The sequence below is a fragment of the Tachysurus fulvidraco genome, chromosome 12, assembly GCF_022655615.1.
Source record: "Tachysurus fulvidraco isolate hzauxx_2018 chromosome 12, HZAU_PFXX_2.0, whole genome shotgun sequence".
Lineage (NCBI taxonomy): Eukaryota > Metazoa > Chordata > Actinopteri > Siluriformes > Bagridae > Tachysurus > Tachysurus fulvidraco.
In genome coordinates, this window is record NC_062529.1 from 25277026 (window position 1) to 25293484 (window position 16459).

The following is a 16459-nucleotide window of genomic DNA, read 5'->3' on the forward strand; positions in this document are numbered from 1 at the left end:
AGGGCAGCAATAATGCAGTAATGTAATGTAATGTGACGTACAGCTAAACAACAGTGCAGAATAATCTGATCAAGTCAGTGGTACTGAGAAATAAAAGTACTTAATGTAAAAGTACTTAATGTGAAAGTACTTAATGTGAAAGTACTTAATGTAAAAGCACTTAAAAGTACTTAATGTAAAAGTACTTAATGTGAAAGTACTTAATGTGAAAGCACTTTCTGTAAAAGTACTTAATGTGAAAGCACTTAATGTAAAATTACTTAATGTGAAAGTACTTAAAAGTACTTAATGTAACAGTACTTAATGTGAAAGTACTTAATGTGAAAGCACTTTCTGTAAAAGTACTTAAGGTAAAAGTACTTAATGTGAAAGCACTTAATGTAAAAGCACTTAATGTAAAAGTACTTAATGTAAAAGCACATTATGTAAAAGTACTTAAGGTAAAAGTACTTAATGTAAAAGTACTTAATGTAAAAGTACTTAATGTAAAAGCACTTTATGTAAAAGTACTTAATGTAAAAGCATTTAAAAGTACTTAATGTAAAAGTACTTAATGTAAAAGCACTTAATGTAAAAGTACTTAATGTGATAGTACTTAATGTGATAGTACTTAAGGTAAAAGTACTTCATGTAAAAGTATAACGATGTTGTTGAAAGTTTCACTGTCAATTAAAAGATAAACTTACCTACTTTTAAATGTACGCAAGTAAAAAGTAAATATATTTAACACACAAAATATTGTCATTTTAAATCATTTTATATAAATTTAATTCAATTTTATTTTATTTCTATAGAGCTTTTAGCAATGGTCTCAAAGTAGCATAATAAATATAGTACAAACGTTTTAATATTAATATTATACAAAGGTTAAAGATTAATATTAGACTTATATTTAAATGCATTTGTATTTATCCCCAATAAACAAGTCAGAGGTGACTGAGGTGACCATGTTGGGGAAAAAAAACTCCCTTAGATAGAAGAGGAAGAAACCTTAAGAGGAACCAGACTCAAAAGTGAACCTCATCCTCATTTGGGTGACACTGGAGGGTGTGATTATAAACTGTTATAAACACCAGAGAGTGTTATTATAAATAACATTCTTTCTACAGTCAGATATAGTCTGATAATTGTGTATTGATGAGGAGGTTGTTGTCCTCAAACACCACATGGAGTTGGAATCTTCTCACTGAAGGTCTGAAATCTTCCTAAAATGGAATCCAAATGGAGCAGAAACATCTATTGGTATCTCTGTGTTTTCAGTCTCATACTTATATAAAATTATGATGACATCTTTCTTGGTGTCTATGCAGTGTTTTTTTATGATCATTCTTTTTTTCACCTACATTTATAAATTTAGCATAATTGCATCCAATCGACTTATAAATATGGAAATAAAAGGTAATGACATGTAAAGTATATTCTTCAAATTAATATTTGAGGATAATAAAAACATCTTAAAAGTGTCAGTTACGGTTATTTGTTGTCTTAACCCATGAATATAAGGATTAAAATAAAATAAAATAAATTTGATTAAGCTATCTCAGTAAGTGAATGCAATTTCCATTTCCTCCATTAAATGGAACTATACACACACTGCATTTAATTTAAAATAACAATCTATCTGACAATAAGCTATCGGTACCACAGGACATTTCTGTATCTGTACAGTCTGTTGCACCTTAACATGTCACATATATATTACATGTATATAATACTTATATATATTATTTATATTTATACTTATACATACATATATGTATGGTTATATATATGTCTAGTAGTACACTGTGTGTACGGACTATGTATGAGCACATTGCATCCTTTCCACATTTTCCACATTTGCACATTTCAAATGGTACTGAGCATTTTGCACATTCTTTTTTTCTAACCTGTCTGTAAATTGTTCTGTTTATGTTTCTACTATTGTATGTAAATGGTTCTGCAATTTCTGGAGCTCGCTCCCAAGAATTTCACTTACCAAGGCACATGTGCTGTGGTGATGTGACAATAAAGGTGACTTGACTTGACTTAAATGCGATTCATCTCTAAATTCTTTGAATTTACCGACACCTGCTGGTCAGAATATGAAATTACACCAGATCGCATATTTTTGGGTTTAGTCCTCGTTCTTCTCTTTAATACGCCATAAAAACACAGTTAACCTGCTCACAGAATACCTGCTACAGGCGACAATCATTAGAAAAAACACACAAAGAAAAGTATGGAAGCTCACTTTAATTAAAACACATCATTTTTAAAACGATCCTTATTTTTCATTTTACACATAATAAACCACATGGGTATTTTATTTTTCTTCTATAATTGTATTTGTAGTAAAGTAAAATTAAGAATTCCAGAATAAAATTAAAGTTTTCTTTCATATCCCTGAATCATAACAGTACTCAGACTGCTGCTGCTCTTCTTCTGTCTTCGTGCTGTGCAGGACAGAGCGAGCCAGGACAAGACTCCGCCCACCAAAGCTCCAGAGATGGTCAAGATTATAGCTACCCATAATGCTACTGAGCCCTTGGGGGTGATAGGAGTTGGGGTGAGCACTGTTGGTTCACCGTCCTCCGAGGTTAAACTGTTAACTCGGGTAAAGATGAAGGGACGATCCTGAGAGAGAGAGAGAGCGAGAGAGAGAGAGAGAGAGAGAGAGAGAGAGAGATAAACAGAGATATCTATCTATCTATCTATCTATCTATCTATCTATCTATCTATCTATCTATCTATCTATCTATCTATCTATCTGTATGTCTGTATGTCTCTCTCTCTCTCTCTCTCTCTCTCTCTCTCTCTCTCTGATTGCCTCTTTGTGTCTCTCTGTGTATTTGTGTCTGTCTCTCTGTTTATTTGTGTCTCTCTGTGCATGTGTCTCTCTGTGTATTTGTGTCTGCCTCTCTGTGTATTTGTGTCTGTCTCTCTGTGTATTTGTGTCTGTCTCTCTGTGTATTTGTGTCTGTCTCTCTGTGTATTTGTGTCTGTCTCTCTGTGTATTTGTGTGTGTCTCTCTGTGTATTTGTGTGTGTCTCTCTGTGTATTTGTGTGTCTCTGTGTGTATTTGTGTCTCTCTGTGTATGTGTGTCTCTCTGTGTATTTGTGTCTCTCTATGTATTTGTGTCTCTCTGTGTGTATTTGTGTCTCTCTGTGTATGTGTGTCTCTCTGTGTATTTGTGTCTGTCTCTCTGTGTATTTGTCTCTCTCTCTGTGTATTTGTGTCTCTCTGTGTGTATTTGTGTCTCTCTGTGTATGTGTGTCTCTCTGTGTATTTGTGTCTCTCTCTGTGTATTTGTGTCTCTCTCTGTGTATTTGTGTCTGCCTCTCTGTGTATTTGTGTCTCTCTGTGTATGTGTGTCTCTCTCTGTGTATTTGTGTCTCTCTCTGTGTATTTGTGTCTCTCTCTGTGTATTTGTGTCTGCCTCTCTGTGTATTTGTGTCTGCCTCTGTTTATTTGTGTCTATCTATCTATCTATCTATCTATCTATCTATCTATCTATCTATCTATCTATCTATCTATCTATCTATCTATCTATCTATCTATCTATCTATCTATCTATCTATCTGTCTGTCTGTCTGTCTGTCTGTCTGTCTGTCTGTCTGTCTGTCTGTATGTCTCTCTCTCTCTCTCTCTCTGATTGCCTCTTTGTGTCTCTCTGTGTATTTGTGTCTGTCTCTCTGTTTATTTGTGTTCGTCTTTCTGTGTATTTGTGTTTCTCTGTGTATTTGTGTCTCTCTGTGTATTTGTGTCTCTCTGTGCATGTGTCTCTCTGTGCATGTGTCTCTCTGTGTATTTGTGTCTGCCTCTCTGTGTATTTGTGTCTCTCTCTGTGTATTTGTGTCTGCCTCTCTGTGTATTTGTGTCTCTCTCTGTGTATTTGTGTCTGTCTCTCTGTGTATTTGTGTCTCTCTCTCTGTGTATTTGTGTCTGCCTCTCTGTGTATTTGTGTCTCTCTCTGTGTATTTGTGTCTCTCTCTGTGTATTTGTGTCTGTCTCTCTGTGTATTTGTGTCTGTCTCTCTATGTGTGTCTCTTTGTGTATGTGTGTCTCTCTGTGTATGTGTGTCTCTGTGTACGTGTGTCTCTCTGTGTATTTGTGTCTCTCTCTGTGTATTTGTGTCTCTCTCTGTGTTTTTGTGTCTCTCTCTGTGTTTTTGTGTCTCTCTCTGTGTATTTGTGTCTGTCTCTCTGTGTATTTGTGTCTGTCTCTCTGTGTATTTGTGTCTGTCTCTCTGTGTATTTGTGTCTGTCTCTCTGTGTATTTGTGTCTGCCTCTCTGTGTATTTGTGTCTGTCTCTGTTTATTTGTGTCTCTCTGTGTGTATTTGTGTCTCTCTGTGTGTATTTGTGTCTCTCTGTGTGTATTTGTGTCTCTCTGTGTATTTGTGTCTTTCTCTCAGTGTATTTGTGTCTCTCTGTGTGTATTTGTGTCTGTCTCTCTGTGTGTAGTTGTGTCTCTCTCTGTGTAGTTGTGTCTCTCTCTGTGTAGTTGTGTCTGTCTCTCTGTGTATTTGTGTCTCTCTGTGTACTTGTGTCTCTCTGTGTACTTGTGTCTCTCTCTCTCAGTGTATTTGTGTGTATTTCTGTCTCTCTGTGTCTATGTGTCTCTCTCTGTGTATTTGTGTCTTCAGTAAATCTAAACAAAAGGATTGTGATCTGAACTTTTTACTTGTTTTTCTTGATGGGAAACTTCACTGTCTGCTTCACTGCTTTCACAAACCTTCTCTCCACTCACAGTCTTCACATAGCTCTGTATCTTGTGCATAATTATTTAAAATAAGAGCTGTTTTATGTGTGTGTGTGTGTGTGTGTGTGTGTGTGTGTGTGTGTGTGTGTGTGTGTGTGTGTGTGTGTGTGTGTGTGTGTGTGTGTGTGTGTGTGTGTGTGTGTGTGTGTGTGTGTGTGTGTGTGTTTACCTCTGAGGGACAGCGTATCTTGCTGCGATCATGTGTGAAGTTGTTGTAGGTCTGTTTGCTGCCCACTGGCTCCAACTGGCAAAGGGAAAAAGGACAAAATGACATTAAAGCTGCAAACAGTAGTGTACACGAGTGGACGTTGTGACACGGAGTCAAAGCCAAAATGCTCTCTGGGGCCCTCTAGTGGCTGGCTGCAGTATAACGTTTAAATCTGCTCATTAGTGACACTGCCAAAAAAAGGTTTTTTTTTCTTGAAAAATAAATTAGTGTGCTTAATTAATGAGGTGATTGACAGCTTCTGGGGCTTAACACAATGACCTGACAGAGCTAGATGAAAACCTCCGATTTTTTCCCCTCAGATTAGTTTAGTGTAAACGTTGATACTTTACATTCACTACTAACAAAATACGCACATACATTAATTTGATTAAAATGATGGATAATACCAGTATACCAACACATATGTGTGTGCGTTTGTGCGTGTGTGTGTGTGTGTGTGTGCATGTGCGCACTTAGCATAATGCTCCATGAGCAAGACATTTCAGCTTGCCACATTCTCAAAAGAATTTGTACATGTTTGTGTGTGTGTTTGTGTGTTGGTTTTTGTGTGTGTGTGTGTGTGTGTGTGTGTGTGCGCACTTAGCATAATGCTCCATGAGCAAGACATTTCAGCTTGTCACATTCTCAAAAGAATTTGTACATGTTTGTGTGTGTGTTTGTGTGTGTATGTGTGTGTGTGTGTGTGTATGTGTGTGTGTGTGTGTGTATGTGTGTGTGTGTGTGTGCTTACCATATTGTTCCACAGTGCGATGGCCATCTCAGCATGTCCACGCTCAGTGAAGTGGAAACAGTCCACTGAGAAGAAGCTCAGGTCTGGCTGTCGGTCCTGTAGGAGAAACACTCATGTGACTCCATCTCCATCTAATAATAATAATTATTGTTATTACTATTATTATTATTATTGCTAGTAATATTTTTAATTATTACTTCTATTATTATTATTATTATTATTATTATTATTATTATTATTATTATTATTATTATTATTATTGCTTCCATCAGCTGTAATAAGCATCTGCTCTGGCTGCTCATGGCCTGAGGGTACTTATTGAGAAATTCCCTGCATGCCTTTCAGACGAATTTCTTATTTTATAGCGTATTTTTCCCCTCATATACGCTGCTCAGCCTGTCAGGAGATTTGCTCTTAGTGGTATATATTCAGCACACGCACATCCACATGGTTGTGGAGTTTTGGACTTACTTCTCCCATCGGAACCACTGTGCTTTGGAAGAAAGGCTGCAGAACTAAAGCAAAGTCTTCTCTGCTCTCGTATCGTCCTCCGAACACCAGCCTCTCTGTCTCCGTCTAAACACAAGGACAAGACGACGGTCACACAGCCTTTAGGTGCCGAAAGGACACAAACTGCAGAATACTAATGAATAATCTACATACTGTACCACTGAAGGGCAAGTAATTCATTTGCTGGCATGTGAACGCTAAATGATTACGATTAAGATCGTATCAACCGAATGATATCAGATATGAACCGTGTGATTGTGGTCTCTCTTCTCATCTCTCTTACAGTCAAATATACAAAATCTAACTTTTTCTTTTTCCCCTACATCATTTATACAGTCATTTATAATCACACACGGAATCTGATCACACATCAGTATGCGATCTTCAGTAACCTGCATCTGCCGATTGATCCGCTTCATCTCGAACAGCTCCTCAGAGTTCTCTTCAGGACGTAGGAAACACGGACACAGGGTCCTGTCTCACACAGACACACACAAGGAGCTCTCGCATCCAGGTGAAAAAAAACAACAACACCTTGAGATATGAACAGACTGAGTGTCGTGAATCATTTACGGCTGCAGGACGGTGCATCCCGCGGAGCTTGACTTTATCTTGCGCAAGTTCTCAATCTGTAGGAGCTCTACAAGGTTTACCAGCACTCTAGGTACCTACACACACACACACACACACACACACACACACACACACACACACACACACACACACACACACACACACACACACACTATAAACCTGTTTATTCAGTTCAGAATTTGAGGAAACAGATTTTCACTTCCTCACCTCACGATACAGGATGTCCACAGCCTCCTTGATGTGTCCTATGTACTTTTTAGGAGAAAGAGAGGCCTGGACACACACACACACACACACACACACACACACACACACACACACACACACACACACAAATAAGAAAATATTGTAGCTATATTTCTTTAGACCTCAGCACTGGTCAGATGATCAGGTGTTTATTAGTTTTCTAAAACAACGTTTTAGTTTTTTTAATTAACAACTTCATATATTTCATCTATAGGGACACGGTGGCTTAGCGGTTAGCACGTTCGCCTCACACCTCCAGGGTCGGGGGTTCGATTCCCACCTCCGCCTTGTGTGTGTGGAGTTTGCATGTTCTCCCCGTGCCTCGGGGGTTTCCTCCGGGTACTCCGGTTTCCTCCCCCGGTCCAAAGACATGCATGGTAGGTTGATTGGCATCTCTGGAAAATTGTCCGTAGTGTGTGTGTGTGTGTGTGAATGAGTGTGTGTGCCCTGTGGTGGGTTGGCACTCCGTCCAGGGTGTATCCTGCCTCGATGCCCGATGACGCCTGAGATAGGCACAGGCTCCCCGTGACCCGAGAAGTTCGGATAAGCGGTAGGAAATGAATGAATGAATATTTATATGTTCTCACTTACATTACAGCAGCTATAAACCTTCCTACAGCTAGTCACGTTTCAGATGAAACCAGAAATATTAAATAAACATCTCCTTACAGTCAGAAGTGTCCATACGGCTCGTCCTTCTGAACGTGACGTTACTATAGAAACCATAAATCTGTGATGCACAGCTGTCAGAGCTGCTGTTATAGTAAACTAATCACCAGATTTTAACCAATCACAAGCCAGAATTGATTTCCCGGTTGTTTTCCTTTAAACAAATCATCTTCCACTCACCGGGTTTTGGCAGAACTGACACAGATCATTACCGCCGATAAACAGAGTCACCAACTTCCAGTCCTGCTCAAAGTCCACACTCTGAGACACAGAGAAGAAATGAGAAATAACAAATGGCATGATTTTAAATGAGTTAAGGAGCAACTCTTTTCTACTGGGGTCAAAATGCAGGACGGAAAGTTCTACTGAGTCTTAAAACATTAATGTGAACACAGAGAGAAGTGAAATCTGTTGAGCGAGAAGACGAAGCAGAAGATGAAGCTCACTGTGCTGTTCTTTAAAGCCTCCACCAGGTCCCTGACTTGGCCCGGGATATCACTGCAAACACAAATTATACATAAAATGGGAAGTGTGAGTGTGTCTGTGTACCTCTGGGTTCAAGTGTGTGTGTGTGTGTGTGTGTGTGTGTGTGTGTGTGTGTGTGTGTCTCACATAGCTTTAGCTCCGCTCACAGCCATGTTGAACCCGTTGGGCCTCTTGCTGCGCCCTCGTGAGAAGCCAAACACATTTGGGTTGAACTTCTTCAGGATGTCTGAAGGAGAGGAAGATATTTACTGTATAAAATTACCATCAGGACCGCACTACAGGACAGAAGGTAGTGAGTCTGCAACCGATAGCTGTTTTTATAAAAAAAATTAACTCCCTGAATGTGCTGTACTCAAAGTCTGTGGGCTACAGGAAGAAAAGTGTACGTGTAAAGTGTGTGTGTAAAGTGTGAGTGTAAAGTGTATGTGTAAAGTGTGAGTAAAGTGTGAGTGTAAAGTGTACGTGTAAAGGGTGAGTGTAAAGTGTGTGTGTAAAGTGTGTGTGTAAAGTGTATGTGTAAAGTGTGAGTAAAGTGTGAGTGTAAAGTGTACGTGTAAAGGGTGAGTGTAAAGTGTGTGTGTAAAGTGTGAGTGTAAAGTGTGATTGTAAAATGTGTGTGTAAAGTGTGTGTGTAAAGTGTGTGTGTAAAGTGTGAGTGTAAAGTGTGTGTGTAAAGTGTGAGTATAAAGTGTGTGTGTAAAGTGTGAGTGTAAAGTGTGATTGTAAAATGTGTGTGTAAAGTGTGTGTGTAAAGGATGAGTGTAAAGTGTGTGTGTAAAGTGTGTGTGTAAAGTGTGTATGTAAAGTGTACGTGTAAAGGGTGAGTGTAAAGGATGAGTGTAAAGGATGAGTGTAAAGTGTGAGTGTAAAGTGTGTGTAAATGATGTGTGTAAAGTGTGAGTGTAAGGTGTGAGTGTAAAGTGTGTGTGTAAAGTGTGCGTGTAAAGTGTACGTGTAAAGTGTACGTGTAAAGTGTGCGTGTGAAGTGTGCGTGTGAAGTGTGCGTGTAAAGTGTGCGTGTGAAGTGTGCGTGTGAAGTGTGCGTGTGAAGTGTGCGTGTGAAGTGTACGTGTAAAGGGTGAGTGTAAAGGGTGAGTGTAAAGTGTACGTGTAAAGGATGAGTGTAAAGGATGAGTGTAAAGGGTGAGTGTAAAGGGTGAGTGTAAAGGGTGAGTGTAAAGGGTGAGTGTAAAGGGTGAGTGTAAAGGATGAGTGTAAAGGGTGAGCTACAAAAAAGATACACAAAAACTGTGATGAATCAACAAATATGCAAGTTAGCTAATGACATCATCTAGCAACGTAAATGTTAGCTAGCATGATATGAACGCGATGACTGTACAAACTAGCAGAATGCTAAAGGCTAAAAAGGTCAGTCTATTTACTTGGTAGTGTAGTGACTGTTTCCAGAGTCTCATCGCCTCCAACGCTGTCAATCAAATCACACAGAACAGAGAAAAATCAACTGACAGGAAGTTCCCAGGAATTAGCGATGATGGTTAGATCTTTACGATGTGGTGTATAACTCACCACCAGGACACACCCCTCTCCTCGTTCAGCAACTGCAGGAGGTTTTTAGCTTTGGCACCAAAACCAGCCTGACACCGATAATTCATTAACCTTCATTCTGTCATGTTAACAATTTAATACACACAAATTTGTGTCTTTTTTAAAACACACTTACAGTTATGGAGTCTCCGAGAGCAGCGACTACGTTAATGTCTCCTGGTCGCAACCTGTGAACTGAGAACGAGAGACAGATCCGTGTCACTGGACGGCTTTCTGGAGCTACGCGGTTAATGTTAGCATTAATGTAACACCGACTCACCTGAGACAGGTACGGTGTCTGAGGGAGCAGTGTGTATGCATGAGAAATCACTGCCCCAGTTCTACACACACACACACACACACACACACACACACACACACACACACACACACACACACACACACACACACACACAAACAGAAACGTATAAAATAAGTTCAGTATGAAACACACTGCACCATGCTGAAGATAATCAGTGACACCACAGAAATTTGCTAATCATACTTTTCATCCTTATACGTACAGCAGCTCCCTCACTAGCCTCCTGTTTTTTTCTGTCTTGAGGTTCATTCATTCATTCATCTTCTACCGCTTATCCGAACTTCTCGGGTCACGGGGAGCCTGTGCCTATCTCAGGCGTCATCGGGCATCGAGGCAGGATACACCCTGGATGGAGTGCCAACCCATCACAGGGCACACACACACTCTCATTCACTCACATACACACACACACACACACACATACACACACACACACTCAAACTCACTCACACACATACTCACAAACACACACACACACACATACTCACACACACACACGCACACACACACTCACACACTCACACATGCACGCACACACACACTCACACATGCACGCACACACACACATACACACACACACACTCACCTCAAACACACTCTCACACACACACACACACACACACGCACACTCACACACACTCACACATGCACACACACACACTCACACACATACACACACACACACTCACACAAACACACACACACACACACACACACACACATACTCACACACGCACACTCACACACACTCACACATGCACGCACACATACACACACTCACACACTCACACACTCACACAAACACTCTCATTCACTCACACACTACGGACAATTTTCCAGAGATGCCAATCAACCTACCATGCATGTCTTTGGACCGGGGGAGGAAACCGGAGTACCCGGAGGAAACCCCCGAGGCACGGGGAGAACATGCAAACTCCACACACACAAGGTGGAGGTGGGAATCGAACCCCCAACCCTGGAAGTGTGAGGCGAACGTGCTAACCACCGTGCCCCTTGTCTTGAGGTTAATAAATAAAAAAAAAACCCACATCTTTTTATGTTCCTGAAAAATGGTGGCACGGTGGCTTAGTGGTTAGCACGTTCGCCTCACACTTCCAGGGTCGGGGTTCGATTTTTTTTTCGAGTTTGCATGTTCTCCCCGTGCCTCGGGGGTTTCCTCCGGGTACTCCGGTTTCCTCCCCCGGTCCAAACACATGCATGGTAGGTTGATTGGCATCTCTGCAAAATTGTCCATAGTGTGTGAGTGAATGAGTGTGTGTGTGTGTGAGTGAATGAGAGTGTGTGTGTGCCCTGTGATGGGTTGGCACTCCGTCCAGGGTGTATCCTGCCTCGATGCCCGATGACGCCTGAGCACAGGCTCCCCGTGACCCGAGAAGTTCGGATAAGGGGTAGAAAATGAATGAATGAATGAATGAGCTGTTGTTATAGAAACGCTAACGTATCAGAGCGAGTACTTTACAGACAGAGCTTCTGTCAGGGACTTTTTACACCCGGTCACTTCGTGTGTTGTCTCTGATCCGAAAGCTATCCGATTTGTTAAAACTGTCCCATTTACATTATTCCACATAAACGCGTCTCGGCAAATCGGATATCGATCCGGTCTTTCTGCTCCCGCCCAAAATGGTAATATATTTGACCTCATTTCCGGAGTCATTAAAATGGAACACACTTTGGTGTCTGTGGTTGCTACAAAAAACAGCATTTACTGCATGTTTGCTGCATTTTTGCTGGCGGCAGCAGCGCATTTTAAGACCCAACGAGACGCCTGGGTGAAAGATCGTAGAGAACATATTTGTTTCTGGCGCGATGCGCGACTCGCGAGTCACCTGCGAGTGACGTACTTCCGTTTGAGAGGAGTTTAGCGCTGACGTATGTGGCTTGAACAACCACATTCATTTACACCTGTCCAGTTTCATCTGAAACGTGTCCCAGCTCCTGAAGGGGTTCGAACCATCGGGTTTATATCCGTCTCCAAACCGTTTCAGAGGGCATTTAGACCTGGTCTTTTTACCATCGGGTAGATATCTGATCACAGAAAACGCAGGAAGTGACCAGGTGTATGTAAAAACCCACTTAGAGAGACTTACTCAACATCTTCTGACCAATCACAACCCAGACCTGTACAAACATAGAAATTCAAATCGATTGACTCACCGCAATCATGGGTACGGCTTCATGTCCCGACACGCTGTTCACATCGGTGGTAAAATATGGGTTGCTCTAAAGTGAACGAACGAATCCGTAAAACATAAAGAAACGGAAACGAAGCACAGACAGCATCACAGTTCACGTGTATATGTTTTAGACGAAGATAAATAGGTGGTCCATCCAGAAGGACGACAGAGCAGGACCATGTGTATAGAAATAAAAGGAAATAAAAAAAAAGCTTTACCTCAGAAGGACACTTCATGGCGACGCCCTCGTTGAAGTCCACAGATGTGCTTTTACTGTTTACGGGCTCCAACTGAAACACACACAAAATACAAGGCGTTATTTTGTCACATTTACATTACAGCACAGTGAAATTCTTTCTGCAGGTATCCCAAGTTTAGAGGTCAAGGGTCAGACGTGATACAGCACCCTGGAGCAGAGAGGGTTAAGGGCCTCACTCGAGGGCCCAACAGGGTCCCCTGGGGCTTTAAACTGAATAATTTACACACTTTAGTTCTAGCATGAACTCTGTTTCATTCTGTTACAGGATTCTATTGTACAAAATAAAACATAAAGTGTAAAATAAAGTGTAAAGTTCACTGAGAAAGCTACTGTTTTTTTTTTACACGTCGCCGCTGTCCCTTATACACGTCCCCGCTGTCCCTTATACACGTCGCCGCTGTCCCTTATACACGTCCCCGCTGTCCCTTATACACGTCCCCGCTGTCCCTTATATACGTCACCGCTGTCCCTTATACACGTCGCCGCTGTCCCTTATACACGTCACTGCTGTCCCTTATACACGTCCCCGCTGTCCCTTATACACGTCCCCGCTGTCCCTTATATACGTCACCGCTGTCCCTTATACACGTCGCCGCTGTCCCTTATACACGTCACTGCTGTCCCTTATACACGTCGCCGCTGTCCCTTATACACGTCGCTGCTGTCCCTTATACACATCGCCGCTGTCCCTTATACACGTCGCCGCTGTCCCTTATACACGTCGCCGCTGTCCCTTATACACGTCGCCGCTGTCCCTTATACACGTCACCGCTGTCCCTTATACACGTCACCGCTGTCCCTTCTCTGAAAATGAAGAACATCGAGATATCTTTGTATTTATTTTTAAATAATTTATGTATTATTTCATATTATATATTTATATATTATATTATTTATTTATGTACTTGTACTTATTTATTTATGTACTTGTACTTTTATTTATGTACTTAATAATTACTGGAGACGACCGACGTGACAATATTTTTACACGATCATAAAAAAAAAGTGAAGCACTAAGACAGTGTTCATATAAACAACGGTGTAAATCTCACCATGTTGTTCCAGAGAGCTCGAGCCATGAGAGTGTGAGATTTCTGACTGAGATGGAAACAGTCTGCAGCGAAGAAGGAGCGATCAGGTCTTCCGTCCTGAGTCGGGGACAGAAGGAGGAAGAGGAAGATTTAACTAGGTGATGAAGAGGAGAAGAATGTGTTAAACAGTCAGCAACATGTAGAGAAGCCTCCAGAAGTTTTGGCTCTTCTCACAGAATGAAAACAAAATTTTTTTTTTATTTTTGACAACAATTCTGGGAAGCAGAAATCTATACGTGTGTGAGCGATAAACTCTGTGACATTTTAACACTTTTTTCTAGTTGAATTAAAAGAATTAAGGTTGTTTTTTTTTTTTGTTTTTTTTTTACCGGCAGCATTGGAAAGGTCACGTTTCTGAAAAATGGCTGTAAGACCACGGTGAAGTCGGAGCGAGTGTTATAGCGGCCAGAGTCCACCAGGTTCCTCGTTACAGTCTGAAAACACACACACACACACACACACACACACACACACACACACACACACACATATACACATATACACACACACACACACAAACACACACACAAACACACACACACAAACACACGCACACACACACACACACACACACACACACACACACACACATACACACACACAAACACACACACACAAACACACACACATACACACACGCGCACACAAACACACACACACGCACACACATACACACACAAACATACACACACACATACACACATATATACAGACACAAACACACACATACATACAGACACACACACACAGACACACACACACACATATACAGACACATACACACACACACACACATACACACACACACAGACACACACTCTCACACACATACACATACACACACACACACACACACACACACACACACATACAGACACATACATACACACACAGACACACACACATACAGACACATACATACACACACACACACACACACACACACACACACACACACACACACACATATATATACAGACACAAACACACACACATACACACACACACACACACAGACACACACACATACACACACATACATACACACACACATACACACACACACATACATACATACACACGCACACACAAACACACACACATACAGACACATACATACACACACACACACACACACACACACACACACACACACACACACACACACATACATACATACACACGCACACACAAACACACACACATACAGACACATACATACACACACACACACACACACACACACACACACACACACACACACACACACACACACACACACACCTCATTAGCACATGGATATCACATTTTTTATACTTCTAGTTAAAAACGCTCAGTTTTATTTATTTATTTTTTTACTTGAATTGGTGAAATCACAATGACAGTTTAAACTCCTCCCAGTAATGACACATACGTAAGAACTTTCTCTGAGAGCTGTACAAACCTTCCACACCCGTGAAGGTTAGAGGGATTCGGATGAACGCGTGTTTAGATGTTACACAAATCTGCAGAAAACGTGGCATCTTGAAAAATCAAGGTTACTCGATTTTGTTTTCATTGTTTTCCGAGATACACACTAACGGTAGCTGATACACACCTCAGTGCACCCGACCGTCTCCACGTAGCAACGATAGTTTGGTTGTATATTCAATTCCTAGCTATGATTCATTACAGTATCAAGACTTTTACGCTAACACACTTCTGCCTTCCTTCTTCATTAAAATGCCCAGAACCTTCAGAACCTACTAGAATATTTAAATCCGTGATCTGTGCTTAATTACGATTTTTTTAAAATTATTAACGCTGAAACGAAAGACAGAGCTGCGTTTTCTCACCGATGATCGTGAGCTGAAATCAGCAGGTCACACGATCGTGATTAGCATAGCGACCGTCTGCTAATGGGAACAAACGGATAATATACCGATTTAACGAGGCGTGTAATGCGGACGACAAAACGACAGCACTTTATAACTCCTCCATATAAAAGTTGATTTCTTGCAATGTTTATAGAAATTGAGTCGAAAAAAAAAAAAGAAAAAAAGAAAGATGTTTAGGAAATCCAATTTCTGAAATGTCAGAAAAACAGCTTGAAGAAACAGCTCGCTGAAAGCAAATCATCACAGAGTCACACAGTTCAAGCCCGAGATCTCGACATCTCCAGAGTTTCCACAAAGCAAAACGCTCGATGGAGAAGTTTGGACTTTGTGCTACTTTTGTCCCTCGGTGCTGAGATGAGGCGCAGAAGACATTAAGACTTTATTCTGAGGGATCAGATTGTCATTTGAATCTTTAATACGTCTGATTGGACGTGTTCCTGGATATTTCCTCCTGGATTGTTCGTGATAAATGTCTCGGGTTGGTCTTTATTCTTTACGACTGTGTTCTAATCGTCGGATTTTTGGTTCGTTTGTTATAAATAATTGTGTGTAAAAGGTCTCAGTAGACATTTCATCATTATGGGGGGGGGGCATGGTGGCTTAGCATGTTCTCCTCACACCTCCAGGGTCGGGAGTTCGATTCCCACCTCCACCTTGTGTGTGTGGAGTTTGCATGTTCTCCCCGTAGCCTCGGGGGTTTCCTCCGGGTACTCCGGTTTCCTCCCCCGGTCCAAAGACATGCATGGTAGGTTGATTGGCATCTCTGGAAAATTGTCCATAGTGTGTGTGTGTGTGTGTGTGTGAATGAGAGTGTGTGTGTGCCCTGTGATGGGTTGGCACTCCATCCAGGGTGTATCCTGCCTCGATGCCCGATGACGCCTGAGATAGGCACAGGCTCCCCGTGACCCGAGAAGTTCGGATAAGCGGTAGCAGATGAGTGACTGAATGAATCATTATTGGGAA

General features: G+C 41.2%; 1 protein-coding gene across 1 annotated transcript in view; it reads right to left on the reverse strand.

Annotated features, from left to right (window-relative positions):
* Positions 1 to 2219: 2219 nt before the first annotated feature.
* Positions 2220 to 16459, reverse strand: part of plb1 (phospholipase B1) — a 39241-nt gene continuing 25001 nt past the window's right edge. The window contains exons 25-42 of the mRNA XM_027144059.2: positions 13949 to 14053; positions 13581 to 13676; positions 12488 to 12559; positions 12250 to 12315; positions 10033 to 10093; positions 9889 to 9947; positions 9735 to 9802; positions 9590 to 9633; positions 8334 to 8433; positions 8168 to 8219; positions 7902 to 7982; positions 7014 to 7079; positions 6786 to 6880; positions 6605 to 6686; positions 6174 to 6278; positions 5703 to 5798; positions 4913 to 4987; positions 2220 to 2616 (exon numbers count right to left, since the gene is read on the reverse strand). Coding sequence (XP_026999860.2) covers positions 2365 to 2616; positions 4913 to 4987; positions 5703 to 5798; positions 6174 to 6278; positions 6605 to 6686; positions 6786 to 6880; positions 7014 to 7079; positions 7902 to 7982; positions 8168 to 8219; positions 8334 to 8433; positions 9590 to 9633; positions 9735 to 9802; positions 9889 to 9947; positions 10033 to 10093; positions 12250 to 12315; positions 12488 to 12559; positions 13581 to 13676; positions 13949 to 14053 — 1575 coding nt within the window. The 3' untranslated portion in view covers positions 2220 to 2364. The remainder of the gene's footprint in view (positions 2617 to 4912; positions 4988 to 5702; positions 5799 to 6173; positions 6279 to 6604; positions 6687 to 6785; positions 6881 to 7013; positions 7080 to 7901; positions 7983 to 8167; positions 8220 to 8333; positions 8434 to 9589; positions 9634 to 9734; positions 9803 to 9888; positions 9948 to 10032; positions 10094 to 12249; positions 12316 to 12487; positions 12560 to 13580; positions 13677 to 13948; positions 14054 to 16459) is intronic.